The sequence below is a fragment of the Simochromis diagramma genome, unplaced genomic scaffold (assembly GCF_900408965.1).
Source record: "Simochromis diagramma unplaced genomic scaffold, fSimDia1.1 OVJJ01000061.1, whole genome shotgun sequence".
Lineage (NCBI taxonomy): Eukaryota > Metazoa > Chordata > Actinopteri > Cichliformes > Cichlidae > Simochromis > Simochromis diagramma.
The window spans coordinates 366,860-394,222 of NW_024386945.1; the positions used below are offsets into that span (position 1 = coordinate 366,860).

General features: G+C 41.6%; 1 protein-coding gene across 3 annotated transcripts; it reads right to left on the bottom strand.

Annotated features, from left to right (window-relative positions):
- Positions 1-8: 8 nt before the first annotated feature.
- LOC120737306 (monocarboxylate transporter 1-like) lies at positions 9-27,087 on the bottom strand. 3 transcript variants are annotated; one of them, XM_040037919.1, is made up of 7 exons: positions 26,907-27,087; positions 21,579-21,688; positions 21,301-21,452; positions 12,908-13,239; positions 3,115-3,258; positions 2,202-2,996; positions 9-2,062 (listed from the first exon to the last, which is right to left on the bottom strand). In XM_040037919.1, exons 4-7 carry the CDS (start codon positions 13,122-13,124, stop codon positions 1,785-1,787), a joined length of 1,434 nt encoding a protein of 477 aa, XP_039893853.1. In that variant the 5' UTR covers positions 13,125-13,239; positions 21,301-21,452; positions 21,579-21,688; positions 26,907-27,087; the 3' UTR covers positions 9-1,784. The 3 variants fall into 3 exon arrangements, with proteins under 3 accessions (XP_039893853.1, XP_039893852.1, XP_039893851.1); XM_040037918.1 differs by having other exon boundaries at positions 21,301-21,688; XM_040037917.1 differs by lacking the exons at positions 21,301-21,452; positions 21,579-21,688.
- Positions 27,088-27,363: the final 276 nt, after the last annotated feature.

Consider the following 27,363-nt stretch of genomic DNA (forward strand, 5'->3'; position numbering starts at 1 on the left):
TTATTTTATTTTTTAACGGAGACGAAATCAGGGTTTGGAGCAGTCGAATGTGGACGTACCGATGCAGCAGATGCTCTTTCCCCTGAAATATGAACCTGTTGAACAGGTGGATACTTCAGCGAGGAGAGAGACCAGTTTCCCCATTAGTACCAGTAGTACCTTTACAAAAATACACATGAAGAAACAAATTCACACTTTGTAATTAATCACTTTGAATACTAACATTTGGTCATATTTAGTCACCAAAATACATAATAACATAATAAGTATCCATTCCTACTGAAAGGGAAACGTAAAATCTGTCGCCCAATCGGAAGCTTTCCTCTGTGAGGAAGGAAATGCTCGGGCGACCGTGGAAACGTTTCATGTGGGCAGGGACTTCATCAGATTCTAAAGCTGGTCATGTGCAATATTTCTGTTACTCTCAACGTGATGAAAACAAAGATGATAACCGTGTTAGTCCCTCTCCCAACAGGGTTCTTTAAACGTTCTCAGCTTTCAGCCCCGTTAATTCACCCGGTTAAATCTGTCCTCCTGATATGAGTAATTCTGTACACTTCACAAACTGACTGAACTTACAATGAATGAAATGACAAAATCCCCCTAAACTTTAAAACTACCTGCTGGAACACAAACACACCTCACTCACTCACGTCGCCACTGATCCAAATACATTAAACTCTATAAAAAGGACCTCGTTAGATTGTCGTTTCCTGAAAGCTAAAATATTTTACTTCTTTTGTAGGGATTTGTAGAAACTGAACTAAACCGTTTTCACTATTCAAATACCACAAATGTGCTGTTCTGCGCCCCAAAAATGACATAAAAAAAAACATTTTTGTAACAATGTTCAGAGCACACAGAAGCCACCCAACCATCCATCTACTCCCCACAGCTTCACCCCCTCACACGCACCAACGTGTGGTGCAGTTTATTACCCAACCCAGCCTGCAGCTCACGTGGTGGATGCATCAGCAGGGTTGGAGCCTGTCTGTGTGACCTGTTCCGATGATGTTCATAATCTTCATCAGTTCAATAAAAGATCAGAGCTGCTCTGAAATTCCACATTTCTGCCTCCATACCTGCATCCTGACCTAGTTTCATACCGCTCAGAAGATTCCTACATTACAGCTTCCTGATTTTCCACAAACAGGAAAACTGATATTTGTTATGCTACATTCCTAAAATGTTAAAAACAAGAACCTTAACTTTTCCCTGTGTTGTAGTGAACTACTTTTTACCCCATATTGTTTTTAAATTAATTAAAAAAAAATCCTAACTAATATTATGATTAACAATGTGGATGTGAGCGCTTACATCCAGCCCTTGAGCAGTGAAGTGATTGTGCAGAACACGATGGAGAACTTTCTGTATTGTAACATGTATGGTGACTTATTAAAAAAAAAAAAAAAAAAGTTAAAAAGTGTGCGCACGAGGCCCTGAACCTTTGTGACAGCTTGAGACCCTGAGACAAAGTTCTCGTTACTTTCCGGGATGGTTACAGTCACTCCGTCTGCTGTGCGTCTATCTGGTGTTTATGCAAGCAGCACCGCCTGGAACGCTCTCAGTTCACCAAAAAGGCACGTCAAAGACCAAAAACCGGAGGTCTGAATGAGGCCGAGCGCAGATTCACATCAGCGTCACCGCAGAAGGCCTCTGGTTTTAATCATGGAGCGGTTTCTATGGCTTCAGGGTGGTGTAAAAAGGGATTATTCTCTATAAAGATGCTGTGTGGTTGTAACTGCAGCTCTCGTGCGTGTTCATTTCTTCCCAAGTTTGTCCGTTTACACTGTGTCCTCATCCATCCTGGAGACTTCGTCCATTGTGACAGCTGCTGGTACGCCATCCTCGCTCGATTTTGCCGGAGAAGAAGGCGGCAGCATGGCAGCACGCTCCTCTTTGGGCTCCTCCCTCTCTTTTCGCTCCTCCGCTTTCTTTTCTCGGTCTAACATGTGGTAGTTGATGCCCATTCCCACAAAGAGCAAGATGCTTCCTATAATGAGGACGATGCCGGAGGTGATGTAGGTGAAGTCATAGTGTTGGTAGTAGTTATAGAAGCTGCCTGGAGGTGGGCAAAAGAAAGGAGATTCAGATTTTATGATCTGCGTCAACATTTTAACAATTATTACACCGATAATCTTTGACGTCAAGTTTTATAACCAGCCCAAATCTCCACCCTCCCTCTCCCTGGGATGTCTTACCTGTCAGTGGTGGGCCCAACAGCACCGGCCCACACTCCACGATGGTGACCAAACCCACAGCTGAAGAAAACCTCTGAGCCCCCACCAGGTCCATCAGCGTCTCAAACAGCACAGAACTCAGCCAGCCAAAACCAAAGCCAAAGAAGATGGCGTAGACCACAAATCCCGAGTAGTCTTTTGAAATCGGCGCCAGCACGTGACACACACCGTTGTACAGGACGGATGCAGCAAAGTAGTACTGGATCCTGGGCCGGACCCATTTGGTGTTCGCCAGAAAGCCCATTGAGGGCCGAGCAAACATGTCGATGAATGCCAGCACTGACAGAAGGAAGGCCGCCTTTTCTTTGCTGATGTCCTTACTCTTTGCGTAATTGGAGAGGAAGACGAGCGGAGAAAAGAGACCAAAGAACATGACGAAGTTGCCCAGCAGGTAGAGCAGGAAGCCGCGGTGCTTGAAGAGCGTCAAGTCGATGAAGGAGTTGATTTTCTGCAGCACCGTCCTCTTGGGCTGAGGCTGCCCTGCTTCCACCGCCTCCACTTTGGGCGGCTGAGGTTTGGGGCCGATGGGACGCATTAGCGAGCCGGCCACGCAGCAGTTGAGCAGGAGTCCACCGAGGATGAGGAAGCTGCCTCTCCACCCAAACTCATCGTACAGCCAGGAGTTGAGAGGAGCCAAGGTCGACAGAAACACGGGGCTGCCCGCCATGGCGAGCCCGTTGGCGATGGGTCGGCGCTTGTAGAAGTATTTACCGATCATAGTGAGCGCCGGATTCAAGTTGAAGGCCAGTCCCAAACCTGGAAACGAGGGCACAGAAACAACATTAACAAGAAAACAAAACTCAGCCATCAAAAGAAAAAGTCCAGATTTCCCTCATTTTGAGGATTTACTCAAGAAAACTGATGAAAAACAAACCTCCAATTACTCCAATGAAGAAGTACAGCTGCTGCACCGTGTTGCAAAAAGAAGCTGCGACCAGACCAGACCCTGACAGACAACCGCCGAGGATGATGATCGGTCGGCTGCCGAATTTATTCACGAGGATGCTGCTGATTGGACCTGGAGAGGAACAAGAGAACGGTAAGAAAGAACCATCAAGCACAAAGTAGAGTGATAGAAGAACAGAGTTAAATATTTAAAGTACATCTGTGGCCAATATTTTGCAGCCAGCACAGCAGGTAGGACTAACAAGCTGGTTCAGCAATTTCCCATTTTTCACCAAAGAAGAAGAATATACACTTTTTGATCCGTGCCAGTTTAATTCCACCCAGTTTTTGAGCTTAAGTACAGATTTTCTTGTCTTGTACCATGTCAGAACTAACTACGGTATTTTCCTTCTTTTATTTATTTATACATACATGAGATTTAATCTTTGGTTTAAATAAAATGAGGTACTTAAGATGTCTCCTTGAGTTGCTATTAGGATTATTAGGAATTCCACCTTTTTATGCCGCACTGAAAACAACTTGAAACCATTTCATGATAAAAACCAGCAGGAAACTGAAAATCTGTTTACTGATATTTTAACTCGCGTTTAATACGATTAAATCCCCTTTAAATCAATTAGAATGACCAGAAGCCAGATAATTGGCAGAAGTTAATCTAATTTATATTTGTTGAGCTCCTGACATGAAATACTACTTTTAATAACTGCGTGGTAACACCACCCACTCAAACACGTGTCTCAAGTTTATGCCACATCTACACCATCAAAGAGTAAATACTCAAAAAAAAAAAGTGTAAATTAAATTTAGGGCATCTTACAGACATGGATTCAATGCTTTTAAGACCTTAAGACTTACAGACAGACTGGAGAGCAGATTCACCAACAGGTGGTGCTATGACAGCACAAATGAAAAACTGGGACAATGCTTGCATAACAGCAAGAGTTATAAGATGTTCACTAGAGAAAGAGGGGAGGAAGGAGTGAGACGGGAAAGAAATGGGTGAGGAGGAGGAGAAGGGAGCCAGGCAGAGGAGGCCCACGTGTCTCTGCCTGCCAGGCTCGCTATGAATGGGCCGTCACATGGATCCAGGCTGACAGTGAACAATGGCTCTGCTGGATACGAATACAAACTGAAGGCCTGCACATGAGCCTACAGTTACTGCTCGTACAGCATTTTGTTTTCTATAATGTAAACCAAATATCTTTGGGGTTTACACCAGTCAGGAGAAAGAGAAGATTAATGGTGACCAATTACAAATTAGAAACATTTCCAAGTTTCCACTCACATCTGGTCTGACTCCCAGTGAAGACTAAAGTGCAGTTTCGCCACTTGTGCGTTTTCCCTTGGGTTCATTTCATTATTAAAGGTGTGAGAGGTGCATTTAAGTCGACCCTTATGTACCAACCATGACTCAGTCGTTTCCCCTCACACTTCAGGTACAGCATTAGTTAACTTAATTCTGCTATTAGCTCCCTGAAGTTAAGATAAGACATTTCTGAAAGCTGCATGGTCAAAGTGGTGCATCTTGGTTTCAAAACCAGCACATCCTTTACATCTGTGAGGCTGACTAACACAAGGACAGTGAGCTTTTTCAACCCCAAAGGAGCTGGTTGGCTCCTCCTTCCTAAGGAGGGACGGACACTGAAAGACAGCCGTCACGGCTGATTAGGGATAAACATCAGGCTAGTCATGGCTCATCAATAGGGAACCTAAGGTGACTCCACAGCTTCCCAACCAGACATTTATCACAACGTGTTCCACAGCAATATTTTTGAAATCCTGCAGTCATCAATAAATAATTTGTAATCATGTCCAACAATAAGCTCCAAGAGGACAGAGAGAGGAGGACAAAAATAGAGTCTTTAAATATTCATGATTTTAGAAGACTCAAAGACTCAAGTGCACTTAGCCAGCAGCCATTTCCATTTCACTCGGCCTGAGTCCTTCACGTAGACCACGGTGGCTTTGCCCTTCAAACTGGGCAGAAGGCCACAAAGACCGAGGGCGCTCTGGCTGCACGAGCACTTACTCATGCACCGTCTAAATACCTCTGTCTCGGACAGCTTGCTTCTGTGTTGTGTCTGTCCCCGACTGAGGGTCTGACCGGCTGGCACAAAGCCCGAGCTGGGCAGGCTGCCATGTTCAGGGTGGTGGGTTTCCACGTTCGAGTCAAATGGGTAAAGTCGTGCTGTGCTTAAAACAAAGACTTGTGCCTGCTGTCAGAGCTTGTTGGAGCTTCACGGTAAACTGAAGTGAAACTGCACAAAGACAGGAATAAGTACAAACCCTCAGCACACAGGCTGCACATAAACAACTCCTGACAGTGTTTGCTGGCAAAGCACAGAGAGCAGTGTTCTCAGATATTATATAAATGATCCCTTCTCCCCCTCCTTCATTTGCTCCCTTTCTCCCTGTGACACCACAAAGACTTGTCCTCATCTCCACTCTGACACAGCATCCACAAGCAGAGAGCAGTCAGGTGTGCAAGCATCTAATTTTAGCACCGACCCTTCTGCTTCAGTCCAGGACTAGATTTATTTAAATAAAAGCATCCCAAAGCGCTAGCATGTCTTAATTTCATTTGTTTCATTAAACAACGACTGATCAGACTTCATGGCAAAAAGAAAACTGCAGAAGAAACAGCTGATTGATTTGCCCCAACAGTTCTACTGCATCACATTTCTCCACCAGCCACATTACTCACAGATCAACGTCCCTCCATCTGGCCTGCATTAAATGCATCCTTTTTTTAATAAATTAAAAATACATTGTTTTAAAGCTCAGTACGACCATCACATTCAAAACATCTACAACAACTTGATTCAGGCAGAAGAAGAACTGAGGAGTTGCTCCAAAGCTCACTATAAGCTAAATCGGTCTTATTTATGACACCGACTCATGCAAAACTACTCTAGGCCAAAGCTAAAAATATACAGACAAGCTGGCAATGAAACTGCAGTTTCAGTGCATATTTTATCACTCTTTGTTCAATGCTCATCCGAAGCCAAAGCACAGCAGGGTTTGTAACAGAAAAACACTCATTTTCTAACACTGGAAGCCAATATGAATGAATGCAAGAGAAAAACAAAACAAATTGCCAGCAGTGTCAACAGGAATAAAAATGGACAATAAAACATTGTTTGTGTTTGGTGACCAAAGTGAACTTCAAACTCTTTTTGCTCTAAAACATCAAGACACTAAAGAGCCTCTGCTCTTAGTGCAGCACAATAAGCACCCATGCACCAATTCCCACTCATCCCTTCTTCAGACACAGGCTCTTTTTCCTCCTACTGACTCAGAAAAGTCCTTAGATCACAAGATAAGTCAGAAAGAGACGTCCTGTATCCATGCGCCTACTCATGAGGTTTGTGACCGGAATTACACACGGGCCACATAAAAAGCCCCCTTTCCCCACTCCGCAACGTAAAATCCTGGAATTCCTGACGACAAAGTTAGCGAACGTGTTTTTGTTTGCAACTCCGCTACACGTCTAAAGCTGTAAGGATTACAAAAATCAGGATCAATAATCCTCTTGCCTGGGTTTCCCAAACTGCTTCTGCCAAAAAGTGCAGGAATAACATGTTCAGGGTACAAAGCCATTTAAATTGGGGCTGGAACAACGCCAGTCGTTAGTGTTTGTACTTTCTGTATGCATGTACGTGTCAGTGAGGGAACGTGTACTGTGGCTATCTATAGGATTACTGGACTTGTGACCAAAGTCTTATGTCATGGAATGATAATTGGAAACAGCTTTTTTTTCCAGTAGAAAAGAGGATGAAGATCAGACATATCCATCTTCCCAATGGTGTGGCGGCCGCCGATTCAAGACAGCCTGCTGCATAAGCGACATCACTTCCACTGAATGTGTATCGTGGATGTCATTCTTTTATTTATTACAAATCTATAACTCAAAAATCTAGCATTTTTTAACAAATGTATGCAAACTTTTCCTGTATTAATATATGCATTTGTTGTTTTTATAAAAAAAAATCAGATGGCTTTCTTTAAAGGGACCCAATTCTACAGCTCTACAAAGAGCGCTTCTTCATAGAAACAGATGCTTCTGCGTGAACCTCACAGAGAATCAGAGAATACTGATAAACAGAACGAGAACACAAAAACTAAGGCTCTGTAAGCATCGTGTTTGATTTCCCTTTATCCTCTCAAATTTTCATTTGCAACCCTTCTTTTTGTGCAGAGTTTTATCTGAAGCCTTTCATATCGTTTAATACATGACATGAGGTCTGTAACCTCATTAACAGTTCCAGTTGAAAAACAACTTTACAACAAGAACTCATCGTGCACATCGCCACTTATAACAGTTCCTCCCAGAAAGACAACTTTTCTGCTTTCTTAACTAGCCCTTAATTTCATGCTCTACTTTCTTTAAAGCAGCAGGCAAAAGAAATCATGTATGAGAAAGTACAAACCTTGGGAAAGATGTGGGTTGAACTTTTAAACATTTAACAAAAGAACAGGATCCCATTTAGACTGAGTCAATCAGACATAAAGAGCTGTTGTACACAGGGCTATTGACATTGCTCAAACAGCCAAATCTCCCAAAGCTACTGCTAAATCAATGCAAATCTGTTTACTGCATTTACAAAGAGGGTACTTCGTGTGGTTTCTGGGAAGAAAAAAAAACCCCCAAAACAAACCCCCACACACATTAGTGGGGTTCAATGTCAGGAAAGATTATTTCACAGCTATGATTAAAGATGTTTTGACTAAGTCTATCTGACCTTCACACTAAAAATGCCCTCAAAGCATCACATAGCGAGTGTGAACACCAGGAAGAGCGGGGGTTATTAGCAATGTTTTCATGAGTAAAACTAATCATGGCTCTCTGAAATCTTTATTCCTGACAAGGGAAATATGGAAAGTTTTACAAAAGATTTAAAAAACAAAACAAACAAAAAACCCTCTTCACTCACGACCGAGAAAGTCACATTCATCTCGTCTGGGACCTTCGATCACGTTTTCCTTTCGGCTGTAGGAACAAAACTGAGTTTGGGTAAAAACCGACCCTTTTAAAACAAACCGAGATGGATCAGATTTCAGTGTGAGCAGGGTGCCAAGTTCAACCCACTTATTTTACATGCTCTTATTTATATAACTGCTAGAGACAAGTTTCAATTAAAATTATACCCCAATAAGAGGTTTAATGAAAAACCTATAGCGTCATTCACTGAGAGAGGACAGTCCAGCTCAAGCTTCCAGCTCAGTGACCACATGACCTCTCCTAACTTAAGTACACTACAGTGTTTGGGTGTGGTCTATGGCCAAAAACAGCTCTACTGGTGTAACATACAAACTAGTGAGGAGTCAGGGGTTAGGTGGCAGTTTCTGGGTCAAATAATGATCTTCATGAGAAGATTCTCAAAGATATGAAGTCATTTGTACTACTTTGTTGTTGGTATGTTTAAAATGCACCAAGAGTACATCAAGTAAACCCAAAGATGTTTAACCAGAGCTGAAGAATGACCTGTAATTGCATTCAGAGTTTCCCGTCTCTGGATTAATTGCCCCTTGTTGTACATGGACTGACTGTTTTTTGCATGGGTAATTCCAAAAGGTCAAATCTAAGCCTGGAAAAAAAAAAAAAAACACTAAATAATTAAGTGTCAACCTTAAAGGCTGGTTATCGTGGTGACACCTGTGGGTAACCGTGGTTACATCAGACAGTTTAATACAAAACAAACCCGTTTTAACCAATGCCTGGCCTTTTGCCATCATTCTGTCAGCAGCTGTGACCTTTTTATGCACCAAATGGTGTGACTTTGAAAGCAGTAGGGCAGAATGCAAGTGAAACTCACCTGCACTATGCCTAATGCTTTAATACAGCTGCTCCTTTTACACCATGTTAAACCGATCTGCTGCTGGAACACAGCAAAAAATGACTATTCTTTTGTTTTAATGCATCTGATCCTGAGTTATACACTTGCTGGTACACAACATTACATTACATACACTAATTCTTCATTTTTCGTAAACACTAAGTCTTGGATCCTGTTCCCTGTTAAACACAAATATTCCAACAATTTTGGCTAAACTTGTGGCCGGCTGCTGAAATATTACTTTCTACTGCCAAATGACAACTTTGAGGGAATCACTTAGAATATGTTGGTGGTTTTAATTTCAGCACGTGATGCTTGACTCGTCTTTGGTTTCTGGTTAAAAGGGAAGTTTGCGGGTGTTAAATAATCTCCCTTTATGATTGTCTCACTCTTACCTACGTACAAAACATCCTGCGCATTTATTTGTTCACACTGTTACTCAGCTTTCAGTGACGTTGTGCATGACTCGTGTGTGGTGTGGTTTTTTTCCCCCTCCTTTTGTGGAAGCCGGTGTGTGTACGTGCCTTCCCTCATGTGTAAACCAGTCGGTGAGTAAAATGGTTGCGGTAACCTAAACCTACAGTCTTTCAGGTCCTTTCATTTAGTACAACGACTCCAGGAACTGGTGATCTGTGAATTGTGAAGCAAGAAAGTAGGAACATTTCAATATTTGGGGGAATACATTTCACCAGCTGGCTCCTGTTGTGCAATTTCACTCCTCCCATCATTTCCTCCCTCGGTAGTTTTATAAAAGTCTTAACCTGCAGAAAGAGAGTGCAGACTGGCACACAGCTCAGCAATATGAAGTACTAACGAACACAGACTGTGTGTGTGTGTGTGTGTGCGTTAAATGAGGGCTGTGCTGACTGAGTACACTTAGGTCCTTCTTTATCTGTCTCTCCGACTTTGTCTTTAGAAGAAAAGCAAAGAAATTCGATCTGAAAATTCAACCCAACCTGAAAGTCCACCACTTCTGTCTTTTTGTAAATATGTCTCAACAATCTCATGTATATGTAATTAAGCCCAAGGAGAGGCTGCTTTCCAATGAGCAGACTCATAGTTTAGTCGTGTTTGTACAAGAACTTTAAGGGAATTGGGTCAGGATATTTTTCACAGGATAGCAGGAAACAGCCCATTAAAGATGCATTTACTGGAAATACTCTGAGTGCTTTAAATGATGAAGATGCCTGGACAGAACATGCAGCAGGACTTTCTAGTAGTAAACCTGGACCTAGTATGTTAAAGATCAGACAATCTGATCACATCTGACAATCGTGTTCTTACATGCGTGACAGTCGAGGAAGTCCTAGAAAGCAGCTCTGCAGATTTCCCTTTCTGCCAGGCCTGATGGGACATTGTTCTTACCCTACCCTCTAGTCCTGACAACTTCAGGGTACCTAAATTTAAAGCTCTATTCCCAGCAGTGACAGAGGTGCCTAACTAGAAGAGACAGAAGACACTACCAGAAATAACACTGCTGTAACGCCCATCTTTTCAGATTTACAAAGACTTGTAAAGTTCAAGGTGATTCCTCTGCAGCCAAGAACAAATCTCGAACTGCTCAGCAGTATGGGTGGCACATTCATTTCAAACACACATCTATCTAAACATGCAATTAGCAAAATCTCTCCAAGCAGCACTGAGCTATAAGAATACACAGCTTAGAGGCAGCTAAAGACTACTATTCTGATGACCAGATTTGTTCCCTGATTATTCAACAAGCACAAACTTGATTTTTGTACAAAGTGTTGAGTTTAGCAAGCAACGAGCCACCAAGACATCTAGCCAGTGTCGATGCTCAGTGCATGTTCATGTTAACATCAAGTAAAGCTGCGTTTCTGGGTTTATTTTAGAAATTAGTTCTTTTCAACTAAAGTAGTGAGTTTGTGCAGATGAGCCTCATACATGCCAACTGAACCTTTGTCAGCTTTAGGAAATGCAGCTGAAGAGTTAAACATACTTTTCATATCACTAGTTAGCGTCACTGATGGCCTTAAGACATCTCAGCCAGAATTAGACCCCAAATAAGATAAACAAACACCACATTAACATCTGGGCAATCCAGTGGAGAGCGCCAACTCCAGCGATTGTCATCAACACGTACTTATAACCCAAATGAGGTCACGTGATGCATGGGGTGCTTCCGTGTGCATGTTACTGCTTTTTCCAGCTTAAGTGGAAGTTTCACCAATACACAGCCCACAGAAGATTTTTATAAGCCAGAATTTGGAAAATTCTGGCTTTATGTTGGAGTCAAGTGTTAAAATCGATGGTATTATCCTGATTTTTAAAAAGCTATACGAGTGTCACCTTTGAAACTCCCATTTCAAAAGTGCACTTTCACAGCCTCATGAAAGAGTCAGTTAAAATGTTGCAATGAAAAATTTCAGATATGTTGAAATACACGTAGATTTCTTTTGTATTATGAGCTGTTCAGTTCATTTTATTTACACTAAGCTTATGTATCGCCCATTGTAATCCCTACGTTTACCCAGTAAACCACAGCATGAACCCTTATGAGAGAGGTGAATTCAGTCATTAATACAATGTGTTCTTTTTCCATTAGGTTTTGAATGGGTTACAGTAGAACAAACATCTGCTTGATTTCCTTTTTCTTTTAAATGCAAAGGCACCCATTGAGTGTTCAGTGAGGGCTATTCAAGCTGTGAATGACTCAGAGTTTGAGTGGTGACAGATGTTTACTTTGGGCGAAAGACAGAGGCAGAACCGAGAAAGCGCCAATAAATGTTTAAACCAACAATGACAGATTAAATAAAAATAAAGTGCTCCAATAATTCTGTTTCACTGCCAGCATTCCTTGCTCTGCCTCAAAGCCAGGACACTACAGGGTCATCCAGATGAAGCCCCATTAGAGCCAAGTTATATAGGTCTATCTTAATAAACTATGTAATTAAATGTTGACTGCAAATTGTAGTCAACTTGACGTATTGGTTTGACTATCTCAGTCTGCCTGCTATCAGATATGAAGTCTTTCAGGAAACTAAAACCTCAGCTACAGTTTTGTTCTTCTGTCAGGTAGTGACAGACTTTTCCTGGTAGCTGAAATGAGTGACTTCTTCCAACGGTGGAATGGCATAAAAAGGGGGAAAGGGGAAGCCCCATTTTTGAGGCCATGCTGCATGCATATTAGGTTAATGGCTCATAATTAAAGGATAATAGGAAGTACATCAAATGTTTAAAATGATAAACTCTAAACTAGAATGAAAGATTTAACTGAGCTCCAGGACATGAGTTCAAATCATATCTGATTAGCACCATTTCTGCTGTTTACACAAAAACATAACATTTGCACCTGATACAAGGACGTGTTTCTATAAACACAAAGCAATCCAGTCTTTGCAACACCAGTGTGGGTGCTGCGCTGGAGGTGTGTTGTATATTAGTGTAGCATCCTCGAGTAACACTTCAGGAAGCTACAGCTGAACATAACTAAAGCATACAGGAAGACTTTTTCTTTCAGCAGGTTATTAAAAGTAAGCTCTCAGTGTTTCGGAAGCTGTGCAGTAAGTTTGGCTGACTGGGTTTATCACAGAAGTCATTCCTCTAATGTCTTTGACCATGACCATTATATTAGGAGTGGTTCTGTAAGGAAGGAATGTCCAAAATGTGGATTTAATGCTCATGACTATCAATTAAGGTGATAATTGACTGAACAAAAATCAATTTAGTAGTTTTTGATTCTAAAATTTTAATTACAACCTTAGTTTCAGCTTCTTATCTTAAAGCGTTAACGACACTTTTCTGCTTAATTCTGGTTTAGTGGCCACAATAAAAAGGTCTAAAAACAAACATCTTTGTGCATTTGTATAACACCTGACAACAAACCAATTTAAAAATAAATAAATAAAATTCTTAAGGACACTTCAAGGTTTTAGTTGTTGATGTTGACGGCTGATCACTCACCTCCTGCATACATGACAGCCAGCATGATGGAGGAGATCCAGGACACTTGACTTGGTGTGGCATCAAAGATGACCTCAATGTCTTTGAAGAACACAGTGATGGATTTGGGGAAGGCGTAGGAGAAGCCAATGGAGATGAAGGCCCCCAACACCACCGCCCAACCCCAGCCACCCTCAGGAGGGGTGTACCCTACTGGCCCGCCCACTGCTGCAGGCATATCTGCTCACGACAACTGGGATGACGATGGAAATGGTGTTTAAGGCTGTTCCTGGAGGACAGCGGAGCGTCACAGGATTAGAGGATGCAGCACAAACTGGAAGTAGAAGCTGTACCTGTGAAGGAAGCGAAGAGCAGGGAGTGTGTTAAAATCCAGAAAGATTGTGCAACAAGGTGATTGCGATACAGAAAATTCCTCAGAATTTATCTAAATTACTCCCACTTACAAGGCATCAAATCAAAGTACAGTCTTCATAATACTAGACCTGTCATACTAATACATAGACATTTACTATTTTTAAAACTTTTAATATTCTGACAAATCTCAGGTGATCTGGTCTTCCTCAAAAGGAATTAAAAGTCACCAAGGATGCTGCAACCACACGTGTATGCAGGGTCGTCCCCCAAAGGTGGATTTCTCAGCCAGGAAAAACCCTGCTCGTCATAGCAGGAAGAGTGCTGGTGTGACTAACAACACATCTTAGCGGAGTTGTGCCAGTAAGACACAAAAGTGCAGCAGGGGTGTATAATGCTAGAAAACTGCAACTGAAGCTTCAGAATGAAAATGAATACTCTAAGGCCAAGGGACTCGCAAGCCAGTCGACTGACAGCCTAATGGACAGATGGATAGATCAGGGGACATCATGCCAAAGCCACCACCTTTTTGAAGCCCCGATATATGACAGTCTCAATTCCCAAAGAATACCTGCCAACGTTTTATTCTTTCTCAGCCATCGTTTTAATTGGGTACAAAGGCAAACGCCAAATGTCTTCATACATGTTGCCATTTGGTGACCTGGTGAATTACTTTATCGATATAAAATTCCACAGCATTATAAACGTTGGCACCATTGGGTCTGATGAAACGCCAACAGCTCAGCTGGCAATCATTAGTCATGTCGAAATTCAAGACCTGAAGGACCGTTGATCAACTGGTGAAAACCAAGTTTTAAAAAACAATGAACAAGGCCAGGGTGTGGCGTACTCCGTTTTATTGTTATCTAAGATAAGATGGCGTAAGTAGTTAGCTTTGGCCTGCTCTTTGTTGGTCTCCCTACAGTCCTAGTTTATGTTTTGCACAGAAATTAAGAAGAGAGGTTCAATCTATTCCCTGCTCCATGATGTAAATTAGCCTTTCTACGTGAAGTGCTTAATGTCCACTTGCACAGACAGCAAGCAGGAATCATGAAGCTCTTATCTTATTTCTCATCTGATAAAACTCAATTGCCCGGTAACTGTGCCATTTAAAACATTCCTGTTCGTGTTCAGTTCTTGAGAAACACTCCTCCCTTTGAAATGGAAGAAATCGGAAACGTAACAACCTTTATTTAAAAATAAAAAAAAAAAAAAAAAAAGTTGTTACATCAGACTCATTTCATGGCAGAGAAAGCCAAACACAGAAGCTATTTAGTGAACTGAGTGTAAAAAAATAAAAAAAAAAATAACCAGCAGCCCCCAAAAGAATTACTGTTCGCTTCAATCACATCTCAAAACCTGCTCGTCCAAAGCAGCTTGCAACCCAGATAGCTGTCATGTTTCCTGTTAAACTCACTGTAAGGTTTTCATTAAGTGTTTGGCATATTTACAGCTGGAAATTCCTGATCTGCTTCTATGAATGCAACCATCTAAATGTCCCCTTTCCAATTTAGGTCACACACACAACTGAGCTATTTATAGCTGGCTCTGACATCATCTCTGCTACTGTTTGGTTTTGCTTTACCTTAAATGGACTTTAGGACACACCTTTATTAACCAAAAATAGACTGAAGGGACACTATAGCTCTATACTGATGCTATTTAAAGCAGAGTCATAGAGAAGCTCCCACTCAAATCACTTAAACCAATTTTTAGTGCACTGAATAAGAGGACTGTGTTCTGGGAAACTACAAGAGCATCCAGCCAGTCTTTCAGTAAGAAATGAACAGCCAGGAATGAAGTTCTCCAACACAGCATTTAGCCTTGATCATGTTGTAAACAACCATGCTCTACCAATCATTACAGATGTAGAGTGACTGGTTAACCCAGCCCCATGCTCACCGCACATCCCCACAGCTCTCACTGTTCACTCTTCTCTCACATGCTGAAACTTGTGCAGCCATTACCTCTGCCTGTGTTGGACAGAAGGGAACTAAGTTACTAGGCTAAAGACTGCATCGGCCAAATTTAAAGCACAGACTCGTGTCATTTGAACTTTGAACACATGTTCACCACAACACATACATACACACGAACATGACTGCTTGCAGCGCTGATTGTTAATCAAATCTAAGACTGCAGACTGAAGTATTAAAGCCCTGAATCTGGTTGTTTTGCATTTTTTTTTTTTTGCTTATTTGGCTTTTATAATGAGCTTTCAGTTTCTCCAAGGTCCATCAGTCAAACAATACTGTTTGGTCTGGGTCTAAACAGAGCGCGTTGTGTGTGACGTCTTCTTTTGCGCATGAGGCCGCTTTGAGGGTTCACACTAGAGCGCGTTTGCTGTCGCATTTTATTTGTAGTGTGAACAAGCAGACAAAAAAAAAAAAAAAAAATAAAAAAAATAAATAAATAATCGGATTTGATCAAAAAATTGGAATTGAGCATTAAGACCTGCAGTGTGAACGTAGCCTAAATCTTGTCCCAAAGTTCATGCCTCTTGTATTGGTAGTCTAAGGCTCCATAAGCTCAGAGTTCAGACCCTATGAAGGACTGATTAAAGCATATTGAATCACTCCTAACTGTTACTTTCACTGCAATTTATTCCTAGATTTTAACTTGGTATTTTTTATAAAAGTCGGGTTTTGTCATTTTGGAGCTTATGATCATTTCCATAAAATCGGGCTGGGATTCACAAAAGGCCCTGGGTAAAGATGCATCAATTTATGGGTAAATCTACTCACTTCAGTGTTCACGTTGCCATTAGTTTCCTCTAACCTAATTACAATGTACCAAGAGCTGCTGCTGTCATATGGGAAAGTGGCAGCTAGTGGCAATTCACCCTCACTACTCCAACTAGTACAACCTGTGGTTGAGGGAGTTGATAAAATTGAAAGGAGCAGACGTACGACAATTCCCATCAAGAGAGAAAGCCGGTGAGAACCTTGTTCACATTCAGCACACAGAGTGAATAAAAGACAATTATCAGCCTGCATCATAGTAATGTGACTCAGTCTTTGTTCTTCAAAATTCAACTGCTTTAGAGCCACTTTAACGACTGACAACATTTAACAGCAATAGGCTAGTAATTAGCCAACTACGCAAATGTAACAGAGCTCTGCAGTACAAGATTTCTTCCCGTTTAAAAAAAAAAAAAAGTTTTTCCTTCCCACTGTCACCAAGTGCTGGCTCAAAACACGTTTAATTGTTTGGGTTTTCTCTGTATTATTGTAAGGTCCATCTTACAATATAAATCACCTTGAATCAGAATACTTCATTAATTCCTAAAGAAATTAGGAAGAGACTGCTATTGTGTAAATAAAGTTGAATTTTGTTTTGCTACCTATGAAGTGCACTTATGACAGATAATTGGGCCCACTGCCTTTGAAATACAGCAGGCTTTATATGCAAAGGCATCGCTTATAGGAAAAGATTTTGCTGCAGGTATTCAAGTTCCAGCTGGGCTTCAAATACACTGGCGAGAACCCAGCGCTTATGAATAAACACGCGAGCTGGTTGCCGATACACGTGTATAGCAAGTATGCTTCAGCACCATTTCAAGTATTCAAGCACCCAGGAGGAAGACCAGTAGGTAGGTTGAGATTGAGCTTACCACATCCCAGTTGGTCTGCACTTTGCAGAGTGCCAACACATGGTGTATTTCATCGTATGGGCTTAACAGACCTATTATGTTACTACTCATACTAAAAGTGGTCTGTGCAATGAGCATGTGTCACCATTCCTGAAAAGGAAGGGATGACACTGAGGTCATCTCCATCCAGTTTTACCTGCATAAAAATAATGTGACCTTTTGAGATATTATATGGCTAGACATGACCTCCACATGCGCCATTATGCAGACACATGGGAGTTTCTGAAACTCAGTGGGACTCTAGACTGAGTCATGATGTACCAAGACAGTTCAGTTCTCTCAATATTTAGGCCACAATTTTAAAAGCAATTACTGAGACAGGCTTGTTAAACGGTGAAGAGCAAACAAGGCAGTTCTACTTCCTCTTTACATGCCTGTTCTGACGGTTTCAGACTCCTCACATTAACAGCTACAGAGCTGCCAAACACACACAGCTGAGACCTCAACATGAACCCTAATGGCCATTAAATAACTTTTACTCCGAGCTGGCTGGTCTACACTGCATGCCTGGTTGGATCTTCTGTCGTAGACTTTGGTTCACACACACACACACACGAAAACACAATACCATCACAGTATCTCTGTGTACTTGTATTTATTCATTAGAAAACATTCCTCTCTGTCGTCACGTCACCAATCTTCACTCACTCAGCACTCAGCCCAGTGGCTTAATGTTACCTAACAAACGATCTTACCACTGGTGCAATTTTGAAGGAGGTCCAGATTAGGCCAACTAAATGTCAGTAGCTCAGATACTTTGGCTCTGGCCTTTAATGTATCATGACCTTCAAGAAAGCCAACTGTATGTAGAGAAAAGTCATCCAGGGGCCACAAAGTATGCCTGGCAACAGCAGTCAGGTCTTCATGTTGCTCAAGGAGTTATTACCCAAGTCCACTTTCAGTGACCTCATCATGCAGAGTTCTCACATGCTTGTGCAAACACTTGCACTGTACCTCAAGTCAAAGTCAACCTTTGATGTGCTGCACTTAAGTGCAATTTCATAAGGGAAAAAAGCCTAAATTTAATGTTCCAATCACCATAACAAAAAACAAAAAGAAAAAAGAAAAAAAGGGGGGGCATAAAAGTCCTATCAATTGTTACTGAGTCAGCGATAAGCTAAGCAGTGGGGTCCTGACATGAGTTGCACCACTGCCTTCCTGTGCTGAGGAGGAATGTGATGACACTGCACCCAATCTTCCTTTATTACTGACAAATCAAACTGCACTGTGTGCATTTTAAGTGTCCCCCACCACCCAGAGTTTCCTCTTCACTCCAACTTGTGGATGTTTCTATTTGAGGCTGATGAAATAGTCCCATCAGGCTCATTTATGATCCTCATCATTTACAGGAAAATGTGACACTAACTGCTAGACCGAGAGCAAACATCGCAAAGGAAGCTAAAAGGAAAGGGTCAGCAGTTTGATGGATGTTTGAAATGGACTTAACCACCAACTGTGGTCAAGATGACATCTGATGAAAAGCTCCACAGACGCCGCGCTTCCTTTCTGCCGCTCACTCACCATGTTCCTTTACACTTGTTGGGAAGGTTTTACTACACTTAAACATAATGAGTTCTTGGAAGACTAGCCTCTTTTTAAGTACATATTTCCTTCCCTCTTGCTTATGAATTAAAATCCAGTAGAGTTCATTTAACGCTGAAATGTCATTAAAACACTGACAGATGCCAAAAGTCAGGGTCTTAAAACTGATCGGGATCTGTGAATCTTTATTATACCTATGAGTAAATCAATACTTACACAATGCGTTGATTTTTCTATTCACGGAAACAAAGTGAAATAGTTGCAAAGCTGCAATTTGATAACTGGAAAAACGGATCAAAGCACATGATGTCACAATAAGCCATGTTCCCTTTTTTAATGCTTTCAAGCATGAGTGAAAGATGTCGCAGATCAGGAGAGCAATATCTGCAATTCAGTCTTTGGTAACTGAAGCTAATAAAAAGAAGCTTTTTAAAGCAAGTTAATCTGTATTTTGTTCTTTGTACTGTACATAGCCTTGCGTGACCGTGGGTTACCTTATGTACTTGGGACAGAAAGGTCATCAGAGGCCAGATCTGGCTTGAACATGCCAGCTTCTCAATTACACTTGGAAAGGGAACAGCTTATAACAACATATAATGTTTCTTTCTGCATACTGGATCCCATTTTAGCACCATACTAACCATACCAAGACTAAGACACATTACTTTCAATTTCTCCAGGAAATGTGACATTTTCTGAACAGTGATGCTCTGTAGACCAACAGCAAGCTAAGCAAACTTTGAATAATTTGGTCCATGCAAAACAGTTGCCCCATTACAAACTTTGCTCGTACCATATACAAATAGCCTTGACTGTTACTAGCCTTAATTGTAGTAATCAACCTCATTACTGCTCTGTGTCTTCAGAGTGTTTGATATGGGTGTAAACTTCCTGACAGGAAACTAAAAAAAAAAACGTGTTTTTTCAACTACCCCTTTTTCATTAGTAGTATAGTATAGTAGGGCTGCACGGTTTGCATAAAATGAGAATCACGATTTTTTGGCTTAGAATTGAGATCACGATTCTCTCACGATTTTCTTTTCCAATATAAATATTTATTGCACTTATTAACTGCACATCAACTTCGTAACGGTTGAGAATGAACATAAAAACAACAAATGTCTCACGTTTTGTCGTTGCCGTAAAATGTTGTACTGCTTGAAACTCCGTCTCCACCGTTGCTCGACACTGCGTGTATAGAGTAGGTAGTGCAACAATAGAAAAATAGTTGCGGGACGGCACTGTGTAGCGTTTGTCTAGGGTGTTGATCATTTTCCTAAATCCCTCGTTTTGCACAGTGTTGATGGGAGCCATATCTTTGGTCAGGTGATAAGTGATAGCCTCCGTAATTTCTTTGTGCCTGCGGGAGGTCGACGTGTATAGGGAAGCGCTGTATAAGGTTCCCGTTATTGATGTTTGGGTGGTTGACCGGGACGGATTTTCTCCTGTCACTTTCTCGTCATCCCTGACGTGCTCTCCGTTGTTTTTTCCCTGCTAATTTTAGCATCACACGGCACAGCTTCTGTATCACGTGGTATAAGGCTCCGCCCTTGTCATTTGGGCAGGAAGAGTGAGCGCTTGTTTTCATGCAGATTACGTCCCGGATCAAAATGCGGTACAATCGTCGTCGTCTTTTTTTTTTTTTTTTTTTTTTAAATCGTTGTCATTTGGAAATGAGATCGCACATAAGTATGAATCGAGATCGCGATTTTCTAACGATTAATCGTGCAGCCCTATAGTATAGTATAATAATAATAACAACAGATTGGATTTATATAGTGCTTTTCAAGGCACCCAAAGCGCTTTACAATGCCACTATTCATTCACTCTCGCACTCACACACTGGTGGAGGCAGCTACGGTTGTAGCCACAGCTGCCCTGGGGCAGACTGACAGAAGCGAGGCTGCCATATCGCACCATCGGCCCCTCTGGCCAACACCAGTAGGCAGTAGGGTAAAGTGTCTTGCCCAAGGACACAACAACCAGGACAGAGAGCTCGGGGATCGAACCGGCGACCTTCCAGTTACAGATGCGCTTCCCATACATGAATCAAAAAAAAAGCTGCTCGAGGTGAATCTTGCATGCTCTTACCGAAAGATTCCCAGACAACAAGTACACTGTACCGTGGGATGTTCTGTCAACCAAAAAGGACTACACACAAAAATCAGTTAGAAAAAAGAAAAAGCTACTACATAGTAGTGCACATCAAAGGCCTTGAGTAAAAAAAAAAAAAAAAAAAAGACCTAAAGCTGCCTGCAGAAGTTACTGTGAGAGCTACCCATCTTATGATGGCTCCAAGTTTGTTTAAGGGTACCTGGAAACCAAAAACCCCTTCAGAAAGAAGAGATTTCTCTTTTTTTCCAGTTTTATCCACTTCAAAAGATTCCTGGACCTGAATTGGAGGACACAAGATTGTTTGTTGGATTGTGTAGAATTATCTGACAATGACATAGATGAAGGTTATGCCAGTGGATCTTATTCCTAAGCAAAACTGGGTTTTTTTGTTTATTTGTTTTTGTAGGCATTCCAGACGTGTTTCTGCAGATATGAATACAGGTGGGCATCGAAACGTTTGGTTTGCACTTCTGTGTACCTCTGCTGCCCTACAGCACAAGTGCAAATGTGCAGTGTGCGAATAAGAGGCTTGCTACAAAAACAAATTCTCACTTCATGTATTGCAAAAACCCAACTACATGTGCAGCACCGGTTAGAAACGTTCGTTTTATACGTCACAGACCAAACCAGCATCAGATATCATGTCACCCAGACAGAAAGAAGTGAGATGTGAAGTTTACGGACTGCTGTTAATGTGAAACAGGCTTCACCAGTGGGAACGGAATAATGCTACCTTTTCCCCTGAGGTCCTACTGAGCTGTGCTGAAGCCCAGTTAGGTGTTTGTGTGCGCCAGTAAAGCAGGACAGGTCCTGAAGGAACCATCAATGAGGCCATTCATCCCCACTAACAACGCTTCTCTCAGAGTGTAGAGGGGATGGGGTTACCTGAAATCCAACAGACTGAGAATAAATAAGTGGGTACAGCAAGTGAAAGGTTACAAAAGTCTGACAATAAATCAAATTGAGGCTGGATTTATACAATGTGCCCTTGTACTGAGATTAATGACCAACCTTTAGAGGGTTCGACTGCAGGACAAACACCATCAGCACTGAGATTAAAAATACCAGGCCTACTTAATTTCCCAAATGAAAGACAAGATACTGCAGCCACTCACTGAAAACTGGTGACAGGAAGCAAGGGAAGGAAGAGAGAGAAGAGGGTTAACCAGGGTGCTTAAGGGAGGAGTGAGTGTGCAATTTTACAGCATCATGATGACTCAGGACTTCCTTAACCCCATGACTGAACATAAGACAACGTAAGTTTTGAACTCTCACTTTCGATTGGATTTTAATATCTTGGAACAGCAGAAAAATTACTTTAGATGACACAAGATGATCTTTTCAGTTAAGACTTGGTTTTATATAAACCAACTGAACCCATTTTTTCTGATCATTACACCAAACAATATTACTAGTCAAAATAACTGCAGTGTGATGTTTACCAGCTTGCAGTGATTAGCACTTAAACCCCACTGCTGTTAATGTGGCCCCATTGTGCATTTCAGAAACTCACGTACACATAAATCCTTATACTCTTGCATGCAAAGCCTGTGCATGTACACACGCACGTAGGCCTGATCGAGGACAATCAGCTGCCACACGCAAATGTTCTAGCCTGGAGTCCAGCGATGCTCACGTAAAGCTCGTGCAGGTGTAAATGCACGTACTCAAACCATGACCAGTGTCAAATACTACTATGGCATTCAGATACTCGCATTACAGGATTCCTCTTTGTTGTGGAGTATCTGCTTAACTGACCCGTTTATTGGAGAAAATAAAATATGGATTTTTTCTAAGGCCAAGTTTTAAATATTTAAACAGGACTTTTTATTTCTTCAAACAAGCTGAAAGGCCAAAATTACAGATTTGGATTATTAGATGGAGGGAAAATGTTTTCCCTCCCATCTGATCACTTAATCGCTTATCATTAATTGGGGCGAATTAATAATTCATCCATTTGGATAAGGGAATTACGGGTGTGGCTGCTGTGACTGACAGGTTACCTGACACACCTGACCTGCAGTCACTAAACTGGACCTTTCCACTGCATTTATGTAGTCACTGTGACACCTTTTTAAAATATTATCCCACTTGCTTTACATAAGCCATTTGCATGCATGAACTATGTCCATGTCAGGAGAATCACTTGAGGACATTGCCAAACTTGTGGTTTCTAACATGTGGAGAACTTGTCACGTGCAGGCAGGCAGACTTGCCTTTCACCACATGAAAACAGTTTGTCCCCTCCATCATGTGGTGCCGCTTGGGTTAAGGGAACAGGAAGACGATCCGGTGTGAATTCCCTATACAATTACCTGCTCAACTTTCATATGGACTAATTACACAGACTCTGTATCTCATTGTACAACTGTATAGTGACGATAAAGGCATTCTATTCTATTCTACAGGGGAGATGACATGGTCAAGACTATTTAAAGTCCAACTTGACAAATTAAGAGATTTCTGTTCTCACGTCCTGCTGCTCTGGTTAATGTCTATAAGGTTGAGAGCTGTGGTGCCAGTGTAAAATAGCTTAAAGCTATAAATGAGAGTACCACACTACATTTACTATCTATTGCTCCAAAAGATCCGCCTAAACCAACCCAGGTTGATTCAGGTGATAGATACTGGGTGTCTTCTCCAACCAAAACAATGCAGTCTGTAACCAACGACTCCTGGTATTAACACACTGGATACCTGCCAACAATCACAAAGACAAGGATGCACTTGGGTGTTGCAGTTTTTGAAATTTGGCTGTCATATCCTCAGAATTGATCAGTCCTAACAATAAAGATTACCTGCAACAAAGATTTAATAATGAAGTACTGCTGACTACGTGCAATACCTGAGTGCTAGAACATGTCTGTAACACAAAAACCACACTGGGAAGACCTGGAAATCTTCCAATAAATGCAATGTGTGTTTTTAAAAAGGAATACAACCAAGAAAGAAAGTGAACAAGTGAACTTGTTTTAATAAGGTGTTCAGTGGGAAGATATATTTGAGCCCCGGGTCCACAAAGTCAAATTTAGTATCATTTTTGCCCCCCCACAGATAACAGAACTCACAGCTGGAGCAAAGTGTTAGTTTAATATTTAGTGCAAATGATTAACTTTGGGCTTATGAAATGTCCGGTTAAAGCTGTGGGCTTGCGTACATAGTTGAAGAGGGGAATCTGTGACACCCATGGTGCATTTTGGCAACGAACTTTTAACCACATTAATTTGATTTCAAAAGTACCTACTGGGCTCATTTCCAGTTGCACAAGGAGAACAGTATGTCACTATTATTAAGTCTAATCAGCAAACAAGTTTAAGCAGGACCTGTTCTGCTGGTTTCAAGCTCCATATTTTATTCTTGTGCCTCTATTAAAAATAACTGCACAATTCAAAGTAATCCTTATTTATCTTAAACTGTGCCTTGGTGCAGCCACTCAGTCTGAAACTAGCCATTTTAGCTCGTAGGCTTTGTATAAATGGTAATATTGGTTAGTGAACTCCTGTTGTGAAACCTCAAGCCGAGGCCCTTCACAATGGGATGTTAACACCTTGGTGTTTTGAAACTGGAAGTAACAAAAGTGCACAATTGTAGAGTAACAACTTTTCTAGCCCCGCCCTAAAGCATATCCATGTTCTTGATTTCCATTGAAATAGGGACTGTTGTTTACAAAATAAACCTGGAATGTACATCCATTTACAGACCTTCTTAAGGCCACTCTCCCTGTCAGCTGAAACAAAACATATGAACAGCAGGTAGGTACCCGATAAATGTGCTTAAAAAATTAAAAAATTAAAAAAACAAACCCTGAAAAGTCTATGTAGTATCTACACTTTCTCCTCCAATGGTGGATATATTTCTGTGAGAAATTTTAATCTAGTACTGTGACAATTATTCACAGTAAATAATCATTCTGACCAGTGTGGATAGTGCTTACAGGAAGTTTAAATGTTAAATATGAGCAGACACTCAGATTTCAACTTTAAGACATCTTCCTTTCAAAATATAGAAGGGACTTTAAAAAAAACCAAAAAAAAAAAAAACCTGTTTCAATAACTTCTGTCAGCTACAAATTGTGTTTTCCTGAAACCCAGGGGGAGATGTTCAGCTGTTTAACTGTCAGTCCACTAGGGAGGCCAGAGTTCAGAGGACAGCCCCCAGCACTCAGTAGCTACAAAGAAACATAAATCCAGTGCAGTGTTTATCCTTGTAGGGGTCACCTTGTCACCGCAAGTGGAAAATGACACAGCAATCACTCATTTTATGCACCACAGCTTGAGAACATGCCCTGGTTACACACCTATTAATAAACAGTTCTGGCTGTTTGGGGACAATAAGGGTTGCATGGGATCCCTTTGCGTGTGGCTGTCATGCGATCTTTCCATTCACCCGTGACCCTGAGAGGGTCAGCATGTGAAACTCATTGAGTGAGATAACACGTTCGCCTGCAGTCAGATGCAACATACTGCAAATCACAACTAAGATGCAATTTCCATGTTGCCATTAGACCTTTTTAAACAACAGGGATGATTTGATTCTTTTTCTCCCCTCTGCTCACATATTTTCAAGCTGTTGCATCATTGCTTTCTGTGTAATCTGAGAACTGGACTGAGCTTTTTGAAATGCAGAAACAAACTAACACGACACCAAAAACAAAGACTTTATCATATTTGGATGCTTGGAAACAGTGTTATCAGCCAGTAATAGCAAATCTAGTAACTAATAAGCCAATTCTTATTACACTGGGCCAGATGAAGCCATTGACCACAAAAGCTCGACGTAGCTTTCGGTTGAAAATGTGAAGAAAATAGGGCAATTTCTCAAACCTGACTTCTGTTTAATTGCTAGCATGGAGCAACACTTGTGACTGCTACAAGACTATTGTTATGCATAAGAACTTTTATGAGCCCTTTTAATCGGACTTCTGAACTCTTTACTGGTCATTTTATGGACTCAGTCGCAAGTTTCAGGTCATACAGAATAAAACATTAAGACATTAAGAGTTAGAAACTAGGATTATCCAGAGTATGTTCACTGGTTTAGATTTGTCCATCACTGGCTGTTAGCCAACAAATGTACTGTTCCCAGACAGACTCTCTTGTTCATCACATCCAGTTTCAAAACACTAAGATGTGGATGGCGAAAAAAAAAAAGAAAAAAAAAAAAAAAAGCTCGGGTCCATGCTATATAACATGACTTCAGAAACCATTTTTGTGATGGCACATCATCTGTATCCAGGTTTTACACCACCTACGAGCACTACACAGAAAATTTAAGAGTAGTTTTCCATGGGGAAACGACCACAGTGGTCAGGATATGCAGGCTGAATCTCACTTCTGAATTTCTTGCAGCGGTGACTTTTAATAGTCACTGACATGGGTGGGACGATGGTGCTGACATTTTCGAATAAGAGGCAGTGGAAGAAGTTTCAGCCTTGGCACTGGCATGGCATGGCATCTCTGGAAATTGTGGCATCCCCCCCCCCAAACAGACAACAGTCAAGAGATTTTGTTCACTTTCTGAGCTCTTCACTCACTTTCCAAAGTAATAAAATACATTTTGCTTATCAAATGACTGGCATGATAACAGAAACTCGTTTCCTTAAAACAATACAGACTAATCATGCCTAGTCAAGCTTTCAAGAGCTCCATTTTAAGCCAGGAAAAACACTTTGTGGGGACGTGCCAACCGAATTAAGTGAACTGGACCTGTGGGTGGATGGGGGCACGCTAGGGACCCAAAGGTCCCTGGGGGAAGGGGTGAAATCACTAGAAGAGTGAAACGTCCGTGGAAAACCACAATAGGAAACGAGGGAGAGGACTCTCAGTCAACACAATGAGATGGAAAATGACAAAATTGACATCACACTGACTTTCTGTTTGACTGTTCTGGTAAAGTCACAGAAACCACTAAAATTCCTTTTTTATGCGGCTTCGACAAACCTCTCCAGCAGATGAGATGTGAGGCCTTTCACGTGTTTGTGCCACAAAACTTTTTTTTTTTTTTTTTTTTTTTTTACATCCACATTGCCTTCACATGTGGATGTAAAAATAGCGGCAGGTCAGCATCACGCCACGGTAAATGAAACCACGTCGCTTCAGAGCGTCCTATAAGGCCACTTAGCTTCAATCATGCGCGCCTTGTCGTAGTAAACGGACTAAACAACGACAGCGGAACTAGGTGGGATGAAAGTGGCTCACACATGAGGCGGCTAACCGAGAAGCAGAGCAAGCTAATTTAATGCAGCTTTAGCCGTTGAGCCCAAATTGTGATTTAAAACTATAAAAAGCGGATCTTTTGCCTCAACACGCCACGTTGGGATTCTCTGTCCCGCTCACTCACCGCGGAAGGTTCTTCGGCTGCGTCCGCTGGAAGCTCGGTTGAGCTCGAGTGGCCCCCGGTGTCCCTTTTGTTGTGAAGTACAACGACACGTTGCTACGGTACCACCTCCGGGTACCACAGACCTCAGACTGAGAGGAGTTACGGGATGGTGATGGCGTTATAACCGTAGCGCATGCGCATGTGAAAGAATCTCATAGTCGCAGTAAGGGGAAGCTGAAAACGTGCATGTGCGACTATGAGGCGGGGCCTAGCGGGAACCATATGTGACTTCAACGGAGAACGGACGTTGCTTTGTAAAGATGAAGTCTAACACGTCACACTACGTGCTTTATGCGCCTAATTTTACAGAAGAAATGAATGGAAACCAAACGGAGTCACTCTACTGAGCCTCTATTTACTTACAGTTTTATTTGGTTTAGGTTTGAAATATTGAGAGATGCTTGAGATCTTTGTCTCG